We start from the raw sequence: 18,748 nt of genomic DNA on the forward strand, positions 1-18,748 counted from the left end.
TCCTGACAACGACTGCAAGGTCCGCGGTAGTGGCACTCGTGCCACAGGGCGTTTGCTGGTTGGTCGAAATGAAAGTGGATCTATTGCAAGCTTCTTCGAAGGGTTATTTGAGCTGCCATGAATGACAGTCTGAGTTACCCGCGAGTGCCAAAAGGTTAACCACGCTCTAGGCTAGCCAGTGGTAGTCTCGAGGGCAACATCCGGTGGTAGACACGTATGTTAGAAGCCTTATAGAATATGGTAAGATGCTCCTGGAGGCTGCAGACGTTTGCTAATAGTCGACAGGTGCCACCCTATGGCCTGTAGTCATTTGACAAATACGATGGATTGTGACTGTATTATCGAGCAGCGCAGTGACGGTGAAGAACTCACACTAAAATTGGTCTCCCTGTCGATTGTATCCACCACGCACGATCTGCGTGTACGTGACATACTATTGCAACCTTTTGGCGTGTAGACACGGTAGAGTAGAGTCATACGGTAGACTAGTACTGTCGGTAGTCATTGCAAGGACGCGTGACGGTGTTTGAAATTTCAACATTCATGCCACCCAAAACGCCGGAAGACCCAGAACAAAACCCATATGATCTACTTGAAATCTCACAGGAGGCCACAGAAGCCGAGATTAGGACAGCCTATCGAACCCGCTCACTAAAAGTTCATCCAGACAGAGTACATCTATTCATTCCAAGATCGAGAGTCTGAGACTAAATTGATCTTGTTGTTGCAGAACAGAAATGATCCTAATGCAGGTGCGTACCTAGCCATGTTGAAAATGTAGCTAACACATGAATGTAGCCCAGAAATTTCATGCATTGACGACCGCTTCCACCCTCCTCCTTGATCCACTTCGCCGTCTCGCGCTCGATGCACAACTCCGTCTGCAAGCTGCCAAGAAGCAGCGCTTCGCATCTTATGACAATAAGCGTAAGGCGATGGTCTCTGAGTTGGAGGAGCGGGAGAAAGAATTCAAAAAGGCGCGAATGGCTAAGGAGCAGGAGAGAACCACAAGGGAGAGCGAAAACATGAGGATTCGTGAGGAGGGGCGACGAATGCGGGAGCAGAGGGAGAAGGAGCTCGAACTGCAGGAATTGGAACGTCAATGTGCGAGGACGAAACCCGGGTCAAATGGAACCGTCGAAGAAGAACCCCTCGTTCCGCCACCTCCCACTGATTTGGATACAACAATCCGTATCAAATATGCTCTGTCATCATATCCTGCACTTTCTACAGCATCCGCGCTCACAGCCCACCTTCGACGGTATGGTAAGATTGATGAAGGGACGGCGGTGATGTCACAGAAAGCCAAGAAGTCGAAAAAGTCCAAGGGACTTGTAGACGGCGAGGTGATAGTGACCGCACTGGTGCCATTCAATCAGTTGGGCGCTGCATTTGCTGTGGTATCGAGCGCCGAATCGCTGAAAGAGCGGGGCATGGATGTGGCATGGGCAGGCGGATCTGAGCCTCCGATCCTAGGCTGGCTTCGCGAACGCGGAGAACTCGGAGGACCCGCGGCCAATCGTGCCGAGCCGTTCCCGACAAAGCCTACTCCGGAGGGAACGACATTCGGTTCGTTTCCCTCAAGTTTTGTAAGTCTGGCTCACTCGGATCTATTCGAATCACTGATTCTCCTCTTTGACAAGCCTGCTTTTGATGAGGTGGTACCGCCACCGCCACCTCCTGCTGCAAAGGCGGGGATAGACTATGAGTCGTTGACGCTCCTCCGTATGCGTGAAGCTGAGCGTGCACGCTTAGAGAAGGAGATACTGGAAGCAGAAGCTACTGAGGGCGGCTAGCTTTTCTTTGCAGTCGCTTTCTGACATCGAACGTTTTGTCGCGATCAGTTCGATTTGGCCTGCAAAATGGTACCGATACAGATCTAATGCTATTGAATGAGTTATAGGTGGGTATCGCCGTGAATTGCTGGTATTGAGGATTCATTATAATAGTGGGGTCGCTTCTCCCGCCATCCCGGTGCCAATGCTATCGTGTACACATCCGCCAGGATCCCGCCGCCAGTCATCGTGCTCATTCCCGCTGTCCTTGCCTTGGAGTGTCGAAGAAGGGCTGATCTGTAGTAGTAGAAAAACCCAGTTAGTACAGTGGCCTATAGAACTGATAGGCACACTCACCTGCGCCGTGGCCTTTCGTTTGTATTCCTAGTGTACTGCATTAGCGCGGGAGATTCTCTCTGATGCTGACACGTACCTCCTTAACACTCGTAGACCAGTAGAAATTTCAGCAGTCCCAGGTCCGGCCGATACTATTCCACTTCCACCTGTTACTTAGCTCTTTCGGATTTAATATTTGAAAGTTCTCAACGGTTCTGAAAAGACTGTTCAACTTGGGTGATCGGTCTCGCGTGAGTAGTAGTTGTACAACTTGCAAGTTGCCAACCATTTTGTTACAAGTTTTGCTGCACATTCAAGGCTATCATTACTGCTCCAGGGTAATACGGTATCCCATTAATCAAGTCGCGTTTCCAATGCTAATATCATGCGTGATTCAGCTTCATTCGTCTGTGATTGGTCTATGGGAGCCTGAGACTGCGCACTTTGTGCGTGTTAAGTTTATCTCTTTTGTTTTCAACCTCACTTTGCTTCTTGTAGGAACTACAGCAGAATTATCATCGCGTGGCCGATTAATCCAGGATCTCCGAATGCACGAGGAATTTCCACTCATCGTCCTCTATTTGGCTCAACGGTTGAACGGATGTTCACACGTAGGCCGCCTTTTGCAAATGCTGTAGTCAAGTGCAAGTAACGGCGTTGACACGCAGAATCGTCGCAGATGACAGGCTTCAAGTCGACCTCCATCCCAAAATTAGCTACCCACAAGATCAAGAGTTCTTTCCGAGGGTATCAAGTCTGTCCTCCTTTATAGATGGTGTGCACAACGTAGGTGCTCCATGTACTGATTCAATTTGAATTTGAATAGTAAAGCATTATAGACTTCGAATTCCTACTACCAGATTTATCTTGCAATGGTCGTTGAGCGCTCGTCCCTCACCTAGGCTCCTGAACCTCTTGTTGCAAACTTTGGTGTTGGAAATATACGTCCCCGACTCCCACGAAGTGGGAGAAGGGTTTTGTCAGACGCAAACATGCTCATTTTTCTGTCAATGGACGTGTCGTGGGAATTGATTACGTACATAACTGAGACATTACGATTCATTGTCTTTGTTCATTTATTTTCACCGGTGCGCCTTGAAGCCTTCTCTGTACTCTCGACCCAATATTGCCTATCGTCTTTTTTTACCTCCGGTGCCCTGTGGTGGCACTCGTACATTGTGATGTTAGCTTAGGCCTGACTGACTGTTATATCCATGAATGGGAGGACTTAGACGAGCTCATGAGGATTCGCATGGAAATTGTGAGAGTACAAACACATCGGGGTGAACGATATTTAAAAGAGGTTTATATGTTGTACAAAATGTGAAGACAATATTTAATATTTAAACTAACATAAAGATGGGTGCACGACTTCAAATTTTGGTGGTGTTTTGTGTAATCCAAAATATCAAATATTCACAACCATATTCCCACAGACAATATGTCAACAAACATAAGAAATATAATCAGATTTTTCATGTCTGCTTCAACTTAAAGTTCAATTTCCATGTAAAACTTTGGAGAAAATTTGAAGTTTTACAGATGACATGACATTAAAACTCGATTTAAATGTCAAGCTTTGGCAAAACTTCAAGTTTTCTCCAAAGTTTTATGTAAGAAGCAAACTTTAAATTGAAGCAGACATGGAAAATCTGATTATATTTATTATATTTGTTGACATATTGTCTGTGGGAATATGGTCATGAATATTTGATATTTTGGATGACACACAAAACACCACCAAAATTTGAAGTCGTGCACCCATCTTTATGTTAGTTTAAATATCAAATATTTTTTTCACATTTTGTACAACATATAAACCTCTTTTAAATATTGTTCACCCCGATGTGAAAAAAACGATCAAGGTATTATCGGAGTATCGGAGTCGGGGACTGGCGCTCGCCGCCGCTACAATTCATACCAGCAAGACATGACTATGTTGTTCGCACACAACGCAAAGTAGCGAACATTGCAAGACTTCTTGGCACTCACGTGAGTAACGTTCGATTGCTGCCTTGGTTTCATCTGATTGGTTCGGAATAGCACTGTCGCCCGTCTGAAACTAGAAAAAGTCTGGGACCTTGCTGAATCATGCGTCTTGGAGTATTCTGCCGCATAATGTTTTGCGACCTAATTAATGTGTTCATCCACATCATTTCATCCCCTTTTTTTCGTCGCTTAGTTATCAGTTGACAGTTTTGATTTTCGTCGTGGTTCAGGAATTTCAAGTTGGTCCGTTGTATTCGCATTAACTGCCACCACATTGAACTTGTCATTCAGCTATCCATGTTTTGTATTGCAGCACGCACCTTTGAATGAACTGTGCAGATGGAACCCTTCATTTGTGTGGCTCGGCGAGGGACGCCACATTGTTTGCTGCATTGCTCACTGTGTTGAACCAGCTGACGGATGCTAGCCAGGTAAGCATGCAGAATTTGTTAGATTATAGAAGTGTCTTACTTGAAGAGTGCCAGGTTCTCTACGCCATCCTCGCTGATCGTGGATACAAGTGACATGAGACGTGGTAGAACACCTGAATTCAAGAGCTTGTTGAGGTTGAATCATATCATGTCGATGCGTTCACGAAGAATTAGCTACACTAATACAGCATTAACGGTACAACAACTTGTCAACAACATACTTGAAGCGCAATGAAAGGCTGTCGGCTGTGTTTGGAAAGGATATGGCCATTTCTGAGCGGAGCGCAAGGATGCTCATCAATGTCGAGGTATTTCAAGACCATCTCGGCGATACTCTAAGTGTTGAGTGACTGTGGGCTACGCAAATGGTTGTACAACATAGGCACAAAGTGCCTAGTAAGTAGTTACATAGGAATTGAATGACACCCTAGTGCAGCGTTTGGAGTAAGAAACATTCTCGAATCACGTATCCACCACTCTGGCTCTGTACCCATGAGCCAAGTCAGTCGATCAACCTGTTTCTGAGCAGGGCGATGATGATAGTTGACTGGCTGGTCGCTGCAAATGTATAACACGAGAGTAGTACCGTCAATCATGCATGCATCTGGAACTATCTGCCTGCGAGATGGAATTGCATAAGCAATCGACAGCAAACTGATGTTGAAAATTTTTCTGAAGGCATAGGCGGTGTTTAATCTGATGTCGCATGTGGGTGTTGTTTGGGAAAACCTGTCGGGATGTAGCACGATAAGGAAGATAAGAGCTGTCCGATAGAGCCACTCCTCAGATATCCAGTAACCGTATAGCTGAGTGTTACGTTGCAGGCGTGGACGAATTATATTGATGCGGTTTCGTTTGGACCGTTTGGTAGGTCCAGAATTACATTGTTGGTCTTAGTTGGCTTCACCAAGCTGAGCAAGAGTAATTGAGAGGGATATCAACGAACAACACCTGGACGCACCTGCATGCTAGACATTGCTCTATCGAGGCTTTGGATTTGTTCAGACATGTTCTGAAATTAACAGGGGTAGGCCTGAGGCTTATTAAAGGGGCGTTCGGAGTCAGCTGTCTTGTCAGCCTGACGTCATGGAAGCTGTTTGCTTACGTCATATCAACTCTCAATTGACCAGGGACACCGGCAGCGGCACTAGAATGAGACATTCTTTTGAGCTGTGTCTTGCATGTACCATGGACTGCAATCCATCCACACATTCAAGGCATGTATATGAACGAGGGCAGACTTGTTATATGGTATCTGGTATAACTATGCATCAGCCTATGATGTGACTATGTTGAAGGAACCATACACTGATTGTCACCGACACAAGTCTGATTGTGCATTGTGCGCGAAGTTGCCATGACAAAGTATTATAAGAGCTACTATACGTTCGTTGAGTCAAATGCGCATAGTATACCACAAGAGAACTACTCACTGCAAGAGCAGGCATTCGTCTGACTTCATACAAATTAGTTGAAAAACTTGAAATTACTAGTTGAGTTGATCGATGTCTTGCTTTCGAACAAAATTTCACTGCCACTCGAACAATGAAGATCTTAGAATAGGGAAAATTATTGAATACATAGAATGTGACTGAAGTACTTACGAGTTTTGCAGTCTCATTGTACGCCTGAACATTGGCACCACGACTGCAAGTTCTCCCCTCGGGCTCATGAGCGCTGCACTGGCCAGCTGGGATGTGTCACAGTCTCAATAGATGGTGGTGTATGTTCTGTACAAAGCTACATCCAAGTGTGTACTCTTCTTTTCCTTCAGGCTTATCATGACTAGACTTGGCATTTCTCGACCACCACAAGAAATACGGTAGCCCACGGATGACGATGACCAACCACGGTGATCGGTCTTTTAGGAGGTTCACATGTCATATCCGTTTTCAATGCAAAGTAGTTGAGGCTTAAGTAAGCTGTCAAGGCGGGTCAAACAAAATGTGGTTAGTAGATTCCCTGGAGAATGATCTCGCGGCTCACCTAAAGTGTACATAGTACTAGTACATTTTTGTGGTATCGGTCACTAAAACAAGTGTTGTATATCAATAAACGCTTCACTCAGTCGTGGACCACCCACGAATCAACCCTCAGATCCACCAACGCACCCAGCTTTCCAAGCTGCTTCACTACCTCTCTCGTATCAGGTGCGCGGTATCCCGTCGCATCATTTACAATTTTCCTAATAGCCATCAAATCCCTTGCATCCTCCTTTACCCCAGCTCGTTGGAGCCCGTAACGGATGACCACCGCGGGCAGCGACAGCCCACTCGCGTGCCGGAGACGCAGCCACTCGGAGAGCTGCGGGAGGTAGTAGAATGTTGTCATGGATGACATTTCGATTGTGAGCTGCCGCAGGTACGGCCATAGTGGTGGCACTTTCTGGTCATACGATTCCATTACGAGGGAATCGGCGATCTCCCTAACATCCTGGTCAAATACAACTTCTGTCACATGAGGGAGCGCGGTAGAGATAGAGCGTAAATTCTTCCCGGGCCCATAGACCGACTGGAGCATGTTCTTCATCGTCAACCTGCACATAGTCGGGAACTTGGGCGCCTCGTCCTGTCGGAGGAAGAAAACTGGTGAGGAGAATTTGATAAGACTGCCTTTCTTTCATGTTAGCGAGTCATCGTGGACAGCGAGGTGATGTAGATTCGGGGCGGTAATGGTCCCGAGGATGTTACTGAGATAGGCTGGCTTCTCTGCGTCCATAATGATGCAGAGTTCGGAGAGCAGAAGTATGATGGGATCTGCTTCATTGTCTGTTTTTGCGTGTTCCACAAAAAAGACCCGTCGGTGCACCTCGAGAGAGCCTAACAAGATTTCAGATGGGAAGCTGCGAAAGGCGTCGAGACTGTTTGGAGCCAGAGTGTGGTTCTGAATTTGAGAAGCGAATCAGTTGTATCACGTGACTACTAAGCCTTGCGGAATCCGGATCAGACTAGTTTGCGATGGTCGAGTCAGTCGACTAGCTCTAAGCTGACAGTTATAACTTATCTAGCAACGAACCCTTCATGGGGGCTTATTACGACGAGATCGAAATTGAAGATATGGCATGGGATGAGGTAAAAAGTGTCTACCATTATCCCTGCCCCTGCGGTGACCGCTTCGAGATCTCTCGCAAGCAGCTTGCCAACTGCGAGGATATCGCGACATGTCCGAGCTGCAGTTTGATCATTAGAGTTGTCTATGATCCAGTACGTTATGTGGATCTTCTTTAGTTAGATGTACTAACATGAACAACAGCTTGATTTTGAAGACGAATCTCCAGATGACGAGGGGTCCGCATCGCAGGAAAGTGAGGAAGATGAGGAGGAAGATGACAATAGCGACGACGACCAGTTCGAGGATGCTCTTGAGAAGCTTACTCTGACAGAGCCATCAGCCGCGTTGGTTGCAGCAGCAGCATAAGAGATCAAATTTCTCGCTCATTCCGTCTCGATGTGTTGCTGCCATTGGCCCATCAGTGAACCGATGAACATATTAAATTGTCATAGTAGACTATATATTGATAACAAACACAACAATCGTCGACAATGTGGCGGGGGGGGGGGGGTTACGTGACATTATACAGGAACGGTGAATTTTTGAGATAACCAACCAAGTTGTCCTATGTCCAACAAATCATCTTCTGCTTAAATTGTCCCGCAAATGAAAGATGAAACTCGAGTCAAAGAAGTAAAATGCGAGTCCGTGGCTGTCAGGACAGGCCCAACAGTTGCTAAATACTACTGGTGCGAGGTCCATTCCTCATGCGAGAATCTGCAAAACGATATACCCGGCGCGAAAACCATAACTCTTCATACTACTTGTGAATTGCTGCTGTGAATATTCGGTTGCATAATGAGAGAATGCGAAACTCACATTTGAGAACCTATTTGCTTGGTAAAACACAGGACCCTTGACTTCTACGTGTCGCAAGCTTGCCTGAACTGACCAAGATGTTCATCATATGCTTCACACAAAGTCTTGCGGCTACTTCACATCATATCCGTCATCAAAGTATTTTGTCAATGATGGTATACCGGTACAGATTAGAACAGTGCATTCAACTTATGGTATCGGAAGCTTCAAATAATTTTGGTTTTGACGTTCCAATCTTCACAATCAAGGGGTTACGTGAAAATTCGTAAGCCGCTGGTCTACCCGCTGTATCGGGTTAGACATCGCTGAACTGCCATATTGAACAAAATACTGTGATGCCGCTCGAGTATCTGCTAGACAACACGAAAGTCAGATTTCCTTCATCAACAACACGATCCGCAAACTCTAACACAAGAGGTACATTTGGTGGGCGAGAGAACTGTGGGTAGCGTTCATCAGTAAACCGGTGAGTTCTTGCTGGGGATTACTATCCCTTCCACTGCAATCGGCACCCCACAGAAGTCGGCACTTTCACAAAACTCGTATTTCTAGCTACTTAAACACAAAATTCTTAACATCTGTATCATTCTCTCTCTAATACAACTCATTACGAGGTTGAACGACCACGATTAAAGCAGAATTGAGTGAGATAGTCGAAAGTGCCGAAGTCACGCAGAAATGTTGCCATGACGGAGTTTCAAATTGCACCCCCACTTTGGAAGTGCCGACTGGTGCAGCGCTGCGCGTCCGCATTTGCAAGTTTAAGCTAGCAGCGGTAGACGAGGAAAGCTGCGAGCTTCGTCAGACCCGACATATGAGCCACACATTCAGATTTCAATTCAGAGAATTGAAAATGGGTTATACTGCAGCAAAAGAACAGAATGTGAGTCGTGTTTCGTCATATTACAATGCACATGGTCTCCCTATATATCCACCTCGATTTTACAACTACGGCACTAATAACAGTCGCCCTCGTACTTAGGTATATCTACTATTCAATACTATACCTGCTCATTCGAACGAATACTAATTGACCTTGCCCACTTGCTTGACTGCCGAACTGACTTTAAAATTGGCCTACGTGCATATCATGACTCACAGTGACATTTGCGTGACTGCTGACTTCTGTGGGGTGCCGATTGCAGTGGAAGGGATAGTATGCTGATTATGGTGCTTTTACATCATCTGCAAAATGACTGAAATGAACGCTTAACTTACGTGCATTATGAACACTTACGAACACTTACGACTTCAGTAGCGAACTCATGCAATTGGTGGAGATCTGACAACTCACTTAGTCGTGTCAAAATCACGAAATTGAGTCTTAGATTTAGTCTTAAATTGTTCACTGAATCTTATCTTTGCAAGATAGTCCAATCAATCAATCTAACATTGCAATACACACCACAGGACGTCTAGACTCGAGAGAAACTACATAAAGTCTGTGTGTAGTGTGTGGTACCATTCTTTGTCTGAAAAATTGTTAAGGTAGAAGGTATCATAGCTTTCCAAACACGTCGAGGAGTCAACAGCACGATTAGCTCTGTCCCTGTAAACAGGAATGAGCTCGATTGCATGGGTAACATCGAGCAGAGGAATGATCATGCCAACCCGCACTTGTGTGCCATCAGGACCGGTCACAAAATGGCGCTTAACGTGGAACATCATGACTCCAACATCATCTTGAGGACGTGCAATGACTTTGAAGAGCTGTACATAGAGGAATATTTGATCAAGTTCAGCAGGCAATGGTGGGCCTTTCTTTGACAAGCCGAACACCATGCGAACTTGAGCTACAATGGCGTCTAGTGAAGAAATGCATGAATACAAAGATACTGACCGTAACTTCAAAACTCACCAAGATTTTCACCTTCTTCACCTTCACTGTGCATCTGCAGCAGGACAGCATCACAATTTCCATGAGGATAATTGGTAGATGGCGGATATGCTTGTACCTGCTGGCTCGGCATGATGAGACATGGACGCAACATTGAATGCAGCTGAATACGAAACTTGTTCCAGATGTTGAGCAGACAGTTCTGGAAATGAGTTGCGAGCGTAGGGTTGACACTTTCAATGAAGGAGTGAAGCGTCAGAGGAAAGTCAGGAAGCTGGTATAATCACACCAAAAAAGGCGCTGTCTTGTTGGTGTGGTCACTGGATACAGTGATATGAAAGGTGATCCTGCTGTCTTCAGACAGCAGGCCTTTGAGGAAATGGTTGCGAATGGGACATGGGCCTTGAAAACGAGACAGTTCTTCGGGAGCAACGCGCATGATCCAACCCAACATCGAGTCCATGTCAACAACTTTGTCGAATTCGTTGATGATGAGGTTGTTGAGGGACATGTCGTTTGAGCAGAGGAGGGCATAGAGGTCGAACTGGCGTGCAGTGTTACACACTCAAATAGATCTGTTAGGCAGAGCCCTAAGAGGTGCGTCGTCTGCTAATGTTCGTGACGTAACCGGAAGGGTCCGGTGTAGTGACTGAGACTGGCGACGTCAAGTCGGCAGATATCAGAGACGCGCGTTGTAGAAACAACAATACTGAGAGGAACAAAGAAATGCTCCTGACTGTATCTAAAAAGTTGTAGGTCGTGCGTTGCCTAGTCTGTGATACTTGAGATGGCAAGTGCATTCGACCCTAAAGGGGAAGCAGGTGCAGCGGAGATCTAGAGGTACGCGCTTCAGCGAAGCGTGAGAAAGTGCAGGTGTGCGCAAGGTACGAAGGCGCGGGAACGCGCGCGCGTATTAGCGCGAAGCGCGGGAAAGCGCGCGCGTGTAAGCGGAAATAAGAGAGACTAAACTTATGTGAAGATATAAGCAAGATAAAGGATGTGAGATGTGTTGTGCTAATGAATAGATTTCTACTGCGACTTTCTAAGTAGTAAGTACTAGGTAAAGTTGGGTGAAAAGTAAGGTTGTACTGCTGGCGCTTATATAGCACGCCTAAGCGCGCTCATGCGGAGCCGAAGCGCTACCGAGTAGGTATGTAAAAATATATATGAGTGAGAAACTATGATAAAAATAAAGGTGGAACTATGCTAATAAAGGAAATGGAAATATACGCACTAGGGAGCTTGGTGGACAGTGGATGGATGCATCTGGATGGCTGGCGCTATAGGGCGCGCAAGCGCGGGAATGCGCGCGCGCGTATACATCGTGAAGCGCGGGAATGGTGCGCGCATGGTGCGCGTTGCGCGGGAAAGCTGCGCGTCATATAGGAATCACTGTGGATGGTACACAGAGTGATGCTGCGAGTTGGTGCTGTATACTCCCTAGTGTAAAGCACCATATCACACTATGAGATGCACGAGTCTCTACAGCGTGTCACGTGACTTCTAAGACGGATGTCTTTAAAGTCACTGACGTTCTCAAAGTAAGGACTGTCTTGTCCGAACAATGAGAAGTCGATCGAGGTAGGCTTAGGCACGATGAGCACCTAAGAAAAGATACTAGAGACTGAAGCTGAGGGGGCTTCAGAGGGAAGTATGTTTGAGGGAAGATTGAGTAGATTCAAGTTAGGGAATCTAGTACAAGGTGACCAACTACTTATACTAAGTGGAAAGGGTTAAGGGCAAGGCTACCGTACAGTAGGTAAGGGCAGAGGGGAAACGGAAAGGGTATAGGTATGATGGCAGCATAGCCTGATTAGTGATGGGAGGTCGAATGCGGAAAGAGACCGAGAAATGTTGGAACGAACCAACGGTAAGAGATACAATGCGCAGCGCGCATGAGTCAGATAAGAGATAAGGGAAAGCCACATTGGTGGCACAAGTCAGAACAAGTCATAGCCTGAAGGCACGTGCGCACGTTGGTGCGATAGGGGGGAATGAGGGATGGGGACGGTCCTGAGGGTCCGGTCAATGGATAGTTGGTGAAGGAGTATGAGCCAGAGGAAGGCGAGGACGAGGATGAAAGGAAAAATGATAAGGGGGCAAGTGGCCGATGTTACTTGTAACACTGTTGTTCATCTAGACCCATGATGTAGGGCATCTTTTCTCCCTTCAAATGGAATCATGGTGTGTACAGATAGGCATTCTGAGATCTTACAAGAAGTTCTCAGTGGCATACGTGTCATCAAGTTCTTTTCTTGGGAAGTTCCATTCATGAGATGGCATATGTGAAAGTCTCTCTCATTGCCTCATACCCGCACCCTCTTCATCTTGAGAGTCGGATGGATGCTTTTGCTGTTTTCCTCCCAGTTCTTGCTTCTATTCTTGTTTTTGTCGCATATTCATTGACCCTGTTAAACATGATTCACTTGCCTTTGATGTTCTAACGTGTTGTTTATTACCATTTGAAGTGCAATCTCACATATTTTTTTCAGCCTTGTCCCTGAGCAACATTGCTCATATCCTCAGCATGCAATAGACTGCTGAATGTTCAAAGCAAAGTTGGCAAGAAGGTAATGTTTGTTCTTCACCTTGCATGACTACTAACTGATTCTTTTGCATAAGGTATCTCATTCTCTGGCTGCCAACAGCAGTGTATCAACATATGTTGTGCCATCTACTACAACACTGGCATTTGAATATTCGATGATCTGTTCTAGATGCACATATCGGAAAAGCAGTTTTTGCATGTCGATGTTTTTTCCTGCTGAAGCTCGTGATGTAAGTTTCGTTTATGGTCAAACTGTGTCAAACTGACCAGAAGGGGAAGGGATGGAAAAAGAAATCCAACTACATCGAAGCCACATCGCCAGGTCTTCGCAAACTCTCCACTCTGACCTTCGACTCCGCGCCGATACACGTGTACCATTCAAATTGACAAGGAGACCCTGAAGAATAAGGCACTCGTGTGAGATTATAGCGGATATACTGGAAACACCCGCCAAATACCGATGTGACAGGTTCGAACTCTTGTCACATTTGTAATATTGCTTGGATACGAACACTAGTTCATTTGAGCTTTTCATGCTCAAGTGCAGGATCATGGAGCCTTGCTGGCTTTCCATAACCAAAGTTGCCCAGAACAAACATGTAAGGAAGTGTACGATCCCTGCCTTCAATTGATGATATATTTATGCAGATCTCGTGGCGCAGGCTCGAAGCCACTACCCCAAGAATGTGACACTCGTGAGAGATATACGACCCGTGACACACAACTTCCTACTTATCTTCGCGATGATTGACAATGGTGCGTACTGCAAGACTCGTTATTGTTAGAGAGATGGGCTCTGGAGCGCTCACCTTGCTGAAGAATATTCTAATTTGATGGCACATTATGTTGTTCAACTTGATAATCCTACACCTCCAAATAACTCTGTGCTCTGTGTACCTTTCGACCGCCTCCCTGCGAAAGTTGAAGCCTAGGCGCGAGCAGATGGAAAGGCATAATCTCAACAATGAAGAACAAGCAGATACTCTTCAACAGCTTGCTCGGTGGCTTTTTACTTCAATTGCAATGTTTCCTAATTATTGACCAGATATCTTAGAATTACGCTGCACAATGCAGACCCCAACATTATTGTTGACTTTCTCGGTGTCTCCCTTGATGTCCTCAGCGGAGTAAAGGACCTCAAGGTGGAGTACTTGTCACGCCTCGAGTGGCTCAGGTGCTCGATATAAGATGTCAGGGCACCAAAATGCATTTTTCAACTAAGCATCTGTTTTGTGACCTTGCCAGCGACATTTGCCTCTGGCAAGACAGCTCACAAACCTTACTGGCAATGCATGGTGAGTTCCTTCGATCAGCGATTTGGTAATTAAGCAAGCTTCATCTCAGGAACAAGACACTGAATGGTGGTCGGGCTGAGCGGAACAAGTACATTCTTCTGCATGAGTTCCACCACCTGAAGTGCATCTATCCTGATAAGACATACCACAAGAAAGCGCTGGGCGGGGTCGGGAACAAAGGCAAATGGGACAACTTCAAGGGTGGTCTCATGTTTGAGCCGAAGCGTAGTCTTTGGGACAAGTGTATCGTCATACACATCAACTCACTGTATCTGAATATCATCCAGGAGTATAAAATTGACTTCACTACCCTCGAGCGCTTGCAGGATGTAAGTGACTAGACTCGTGTTCATGCTTTGATGCTGACATCTAAGTGCAGGACGACAATGTCAAGGTACCAGACCCACCGCTACCTGAGGTACCTCAGGGTGTCCTTCCACGTCTTATTGCAACACTGGTCAACTGACGGTGTCTGGTGAAGTCACTTATGAAGGATCGTTCTTTGTCGCACATAAAGCTACTGCAGGTTCGACAGTCGATGCTGTCCCATTGACTACTTTACTCATGCTTGATCTTTATCATAGTATGACTCATCAAACAACAAGCATTGAAACTGATGGTGAATAATATGTGCAGCTGTCTTGGTTTCGAGTACTCGCGATTCTAGACCAAGCCTCTTGCTACCCTAACTACTTTCAAGGGTCATGAGATCCTGATGCACACCAGGGAGCTTTCTGAGAGCTTACAACTAGACATAAGTACACCTCCGATACATGTTGAAAGATTTCTCTAACTCATCATAGGTTGCCTACAGCAATACTAATTTTTTGTTCGTCAACTTCAACGTGACAGCTTTCTGAGGCGCTCAAAATTTTTGCTGAGTTCAAGAAAGCTGTCAATGGTTGATACAAACTCCTCGAGATAGACCTTTATGGCCTCTTTGTGCCTCTCTTACTCTTGCAGAAAAAGAAATATGCAGCCTTGAAGTTGGAGGAGGGATCACGGACATCCACGGAAGTTAAAGGTCTCGATATGAAGCATCGAGAATACTGCCGCAAATCAACGGAGATTGTGGTAGACAACATTCACGAGTATCTTAATAGCATCGGTGAAAATGTTCGCGGTGGAAAGGTCATGTCATTTTGCAATGTCTCCAGCTCCTCAAGTGACTGGTGGTCAGCTTACTGCTGCACCAGGTCCTCAGGCCTCAGGATGTGCGCCCGACCGCTTATGCCAGCACTGTCATTCCCCCTCCAGGATTCACCGGGCTGCTGCTATCAATGTCAACTTGTTCCCAATCTTCTGCCCTCAGTCAAATGGCCCACTGTAGAAACAACGATACAGAGAGGAACAAAAGAGGCTCCTAGCTGTATCTATAAAAATGTTGTAGGTCAAGTGTTGCCTAGTCTGCGTTACTTGAGGAGACAAGTGTGTTCGACCCTAAAGGGGAAGTGAGTGCAGCAAAGATCTAGAGGTATGCGCTGAAGCGCAGCACGAGAAAGCGCAGGTGTGTGCAAGGCGTGGGAACACGCGCGCATATTAGCGCGAAGCGCAGGAAAGCGCGTGCGCGTATGCGGAAATGATAGAGACTAAGCTTAAGTGATGATATAATGCAAGATAAGAGATGTGAGTGCGAGATGTAAAGGAATAGAGTTCTACTGCGACTTTCTAGGTAGTAAGTACTAGGTAAAGTGAGAGGTGAAGTGGTAGGAAAAGTTGGAAAGTCAGTAGTACTATGTACTGCTGGCGCTTATATAGCGCGCCTAAGCGTGGTCATGCGGAGCCGAAGCGCTACCGAGTAGGTATGTAAAGATATATATGAGTGAGAAACCATGATAAAAATAAGGTGGAATAATATACAAATGAGAGAAACAGAAATATACGCACTAGAGAACTTGGAGGACAGTGGATGGATGCATCTGGATGCATCTGGATGGCTGGCACTATAGGGAGCTCAAGCGCAGGAACACGCGCGCGTGTATACATCATGAAGTGCGGGAATGGCGCGCGTTGCACGGGAAAGCTGCGCCTCATATAGAGATAGCTGCAGGTAGCGCAGAGTGGTGCTGCGAGTTTGTGCTGTATACTCCCTAGTGGAAATTGCCATATCACGCCATGAGAGGCATGATTCTCTACACCGCCTAGCGGTGACAATCTTCATTTGCTGCCCTCTGTACCTGCTCCCACTTCTAGATCATTACCTGGTCTGTTCCGAGGTGGTCCTCTACCACCTGTAATGCTGGACGAGAGTTGTCACATGCCTTCGCATACTGTCATATCCCATATACCCACGCCTCTCTTCCGGACTTTGGACCCTGAGATCCGGTCCAGTCCGATGCATAGATCCGCTTCTGATCCGATATCCGATAAGCTTCCTATTTCATTTCCTGTTCATTTAATATTAAGCACAACCTATTCGGTATTTCCTCTTCCCAGTGTTTTGGCTATACTTATTACTGGTATGATTACTGATCTGTTAACCTATGCTTCATTTCCGACTCAGATGTTTGATAACCTTTGCACATGCTTCATACATAGCCTTTGGACCTTTGCTTACTTATTGTTTCGTTATCCTCTTAGTATATAAACCCGTGTATATGTCCTGTAGTACCTCAGTTCAAATATCATCTTAGTTTGTCCTCTTTCTGTCCTCCAGACTTGAGTCTTCAACTCTTGTCAAACCTCCAAAGACTTCGGATCGATTCAGATAGTCTACGTTTCCGACTCTATCTTTGGATAGTCTATACTCTGTTCGTTTCTAGTCCGGATCTGTCCGGATTAGTCTTATACATGTTTCCAATATCCGGAAGTCATCTGGATATATCTACGAGACCTGTCCAGACCTTCGGATGCGTTATCGTTAGTACTTTGAAATAAAGGACAAGTACTTGGGAAAGGGGCACAGCATACGAGCTGAGGCCGAAGTCCTTCGGATCCAATCCTACGAGAGTACAACCTTAACAGTATATTCGAACTCACACCTTTCCAAGTACACTTACTCATATCATGGCTCCTACTAAAGTAAACCAAGCCGCTCTGCACGCTGTTGGACTTTCGTCCACCCGACGTGATCCGACATCCGTAGTTAACACCTTCACCAGTTTCTCTCAGCGCTGTGTATCACACGGTCCTGCCCAAAGTATTTCCGAAATCCTTAATTGACCGCATCCAGTAACTCCTACATGTACTCTGGCTGAAGGACCACCGGAAGATGAAGATACTCCTGGTGGAAACCCTCCGGATGACTTTGGAGGTGATCTGGATGATGATCCAGACGACGACGATGATAATGAAGATGACGGACTAAACCCACAAGACTGCGTCATGCTTTGGCTGTCTCAAGCCATTGACAACCTCACACGCAACAATCATCATACTACCTCGTCCAAAGATTCCAAAGTCAAGATCCGTGAACCCGATACTTTCGATGGTACTGAACCTCAGAAGCTTCGTGCATTCTTCGTCCAATGTGAGCTTCATTTCCAAAGCAAACCTAAGTCTTTCTGTACTGGACAGGCAAAAGTTAACTTCACCCAATCCTACCTTAAGGGTATGGCACTCGAGTGGTTCGAACCGGACCTCCTTTCTGATGATGACGATGATCGTCCGGATTGGATGGATGACTACTCTGTGTTCATGTTAGAACTACAAAGCAATTTCGGACCTCACGATCCGTCTGGTGACACGGAAATACAATTGGAACAACTCCACATGCGTGATGGACAATGCATTAATAAATATGTTGTTGAATTCCAACGGCTTGCTTCACAAGTTCGTGGCTGGGGTGACGGTGCCCTAAGATGCCAATTCTATAATGGACTTCCGGCTCGTATCAAAGATGAAATCAGTCGCATGGGTAAACCTTCCACCCTTCCCAAATACAAAGCCCTTGCCCAGACTATCGACGCTCGATACTGGGAACGGAAGGGAGATGTTGCCTGAGAAACTAAACCCACCATTTCCATTCCTCCTAAACAACCTATGTCCGACCGGATGAATTCCAATCCGTCCAGATCTGCGAGGTACAAATCTGACAAACCCGCTACTTCCGCATCATCCTCCGCTCCTAAAGCTCTGGACCTTACCTCCAAGTTAGGGAAGGACAGAAAGCTTACTTCCGAAGAACGTAAGAGGCGGATGGATAATAAACTCTGTCTATTCTGCAGCGGACCTGGCCATTCGGCTCAGGAATGCACCAAGTCTACTTCGCACGCTGCTAAAGGCCGTGCTGCAGTAGTAACTCCGGAAGACAAACCAGAGGTCTCGGATGAGACAAAAAAATAGTCCGCAACCCTCCTGACTCTGCACGGGATGAGGGTTGTGTTGACTCTACCCATGCAACGGAGCTACGTCTCAACGCTGTTTCTCTTTCCGATCCAAACTCTCTTTGTCCATACGTTTCTCTTCCTACTTTTCCTGATATTTCTGATTTTCCTTCTCTAATAGATTGTGGTTCCTCACATTGTTTTATAGACTCTGATTTCGTCCAAAAAAATAAAATCCCTACATATCTGATACCTCTGCTTTCTCTCCATTTGTTTGATGGTACTTGTAATAATATGATTTCTGAAGCTATAGATTTGCCCATCCATTTTCCGTCTGGTGTAGTTACCTCCGATACGTTTTATGTTACTCCGTTGGATTCTTCTTGTTTTATCGTTCTTGGA

General features: G+C 45.9%; 5 protein-coding genes across 5 annotated transcripts; 3 read left to right on the forward strand and 2 right to left on the reverse strand.

Annotated features, from left to right (window-relative positions):
* Nucleotides 1-117: 117 nt before the first annotated feature.
* Nucleotides 118-1,796, forward strand: F5891DRAFT_1128250 (uncharacterized protein; the record flags this gene model as incomplete). The annotated part of the gene is made up of 4 exons (XM_041364258.1): nt 118-127; nt 566-672; nt 731-752; nt 799-1,796. The coding sequence occupies 4 exons, from the start codon at nt 118-120 to the stop codon at nt 1,794-1,796; spliced, it is 1,137 nt and encodes a 378-aa protein (XP_041226496.1).
* Nucleotides 1,797-6,595: 4,799 nt separating this feature from the next.
* F5891DRAFT_1188015 (uncharacterized protein) lies at nt 6,596-7,249 on the reverse strand (the record flags this gene model as incomplete). Its single annotated transcript, XM_041366934.1, has 2 exons — nt 6,596-7,099; nt 7,175-7,249. 2 exons carry the CDS (start codon nt 7,247-7,249, stop codon nt 6,596-6,598), a joined length of 579 nt encoding a protein of 192 aa, XP_041226497.1.
* Nucleotides 7,128-8,080, forward strand: F5891DRAFT_1030772 (zf-CSL-domain-containing protein). The gene is made up of 2 exons (XM_041361587.1): nt 7,128-7,734; nt 7,784-8,080. The coding sequence occupies exons 1-2, from the start codon at nt 7,552-7,554 to the stop codon at nt 7,946-7,948; spliced, it is 348 nt and encodes a 115-aa protein (XP_041226498.1). The 5' UTR covers nt 7,128-7,551; the 3' UTR covers nt 7,949-8,080.
* Nucleotides 8,081-9,832: 1,752 nt separating this feature from the next.
* F5891DRAFT_951225 (uncharacterized protein) lies at nt 9,833-10,803 on the reverse strand (the record flags this gene model as incomplete). The annotated part of the gene is given in 3 exon segments (XM_041375025.1): nt 9,833-10,206; nt 10,281-10,512; nt 10,528-10,803. Coding segments are annotated over 3 exon segments (882 nt in total), but the record flags the coding sequence as incomplete, so codon positions are not given.
* Nucleotides 10,804-13,629: 2,826 nt separating this feature from the next.
* Nucleotides 13,630-14,547, forward strand: F5891DRAFT_979821 (uncharacterized protein; the record flags this gene model as incomplete). Its single annotated transcript, XM_041376935.1, has 5 exons — nt 13,630-13,787; nt 13,841-13,960; nt 14,052-14,081; nt 14,131-14,410; nt 14,461-14,547. The coding sequence occupies 5 exons, from the start codon at nt 13,630-13,632 to the stop codon at nt 14,545-14,547; spliced, it is 675 nt and encodes a 224-aa protein (XP_041226500.1).
* Nucleotides 14,548-18,748: the final 4,201 nt, after the last annotated feature.

This window comes from Suillus fuscotomentosus (genome assembly GCF_016647785.1).
Source record: "Suillus fuscotomentosus strain FC203 chromosome Unknown F5891scaffold_24, whole genome shotgun sequence".
In the NCBI taxonomy this organism is placed as follows: domain Eukaryota; kingdom Fungi; phylum Basidiomycota; class Agaricomycetes; order Boletales; family Suillaceae; genus Suillus; species Suillus fuscotomentosus.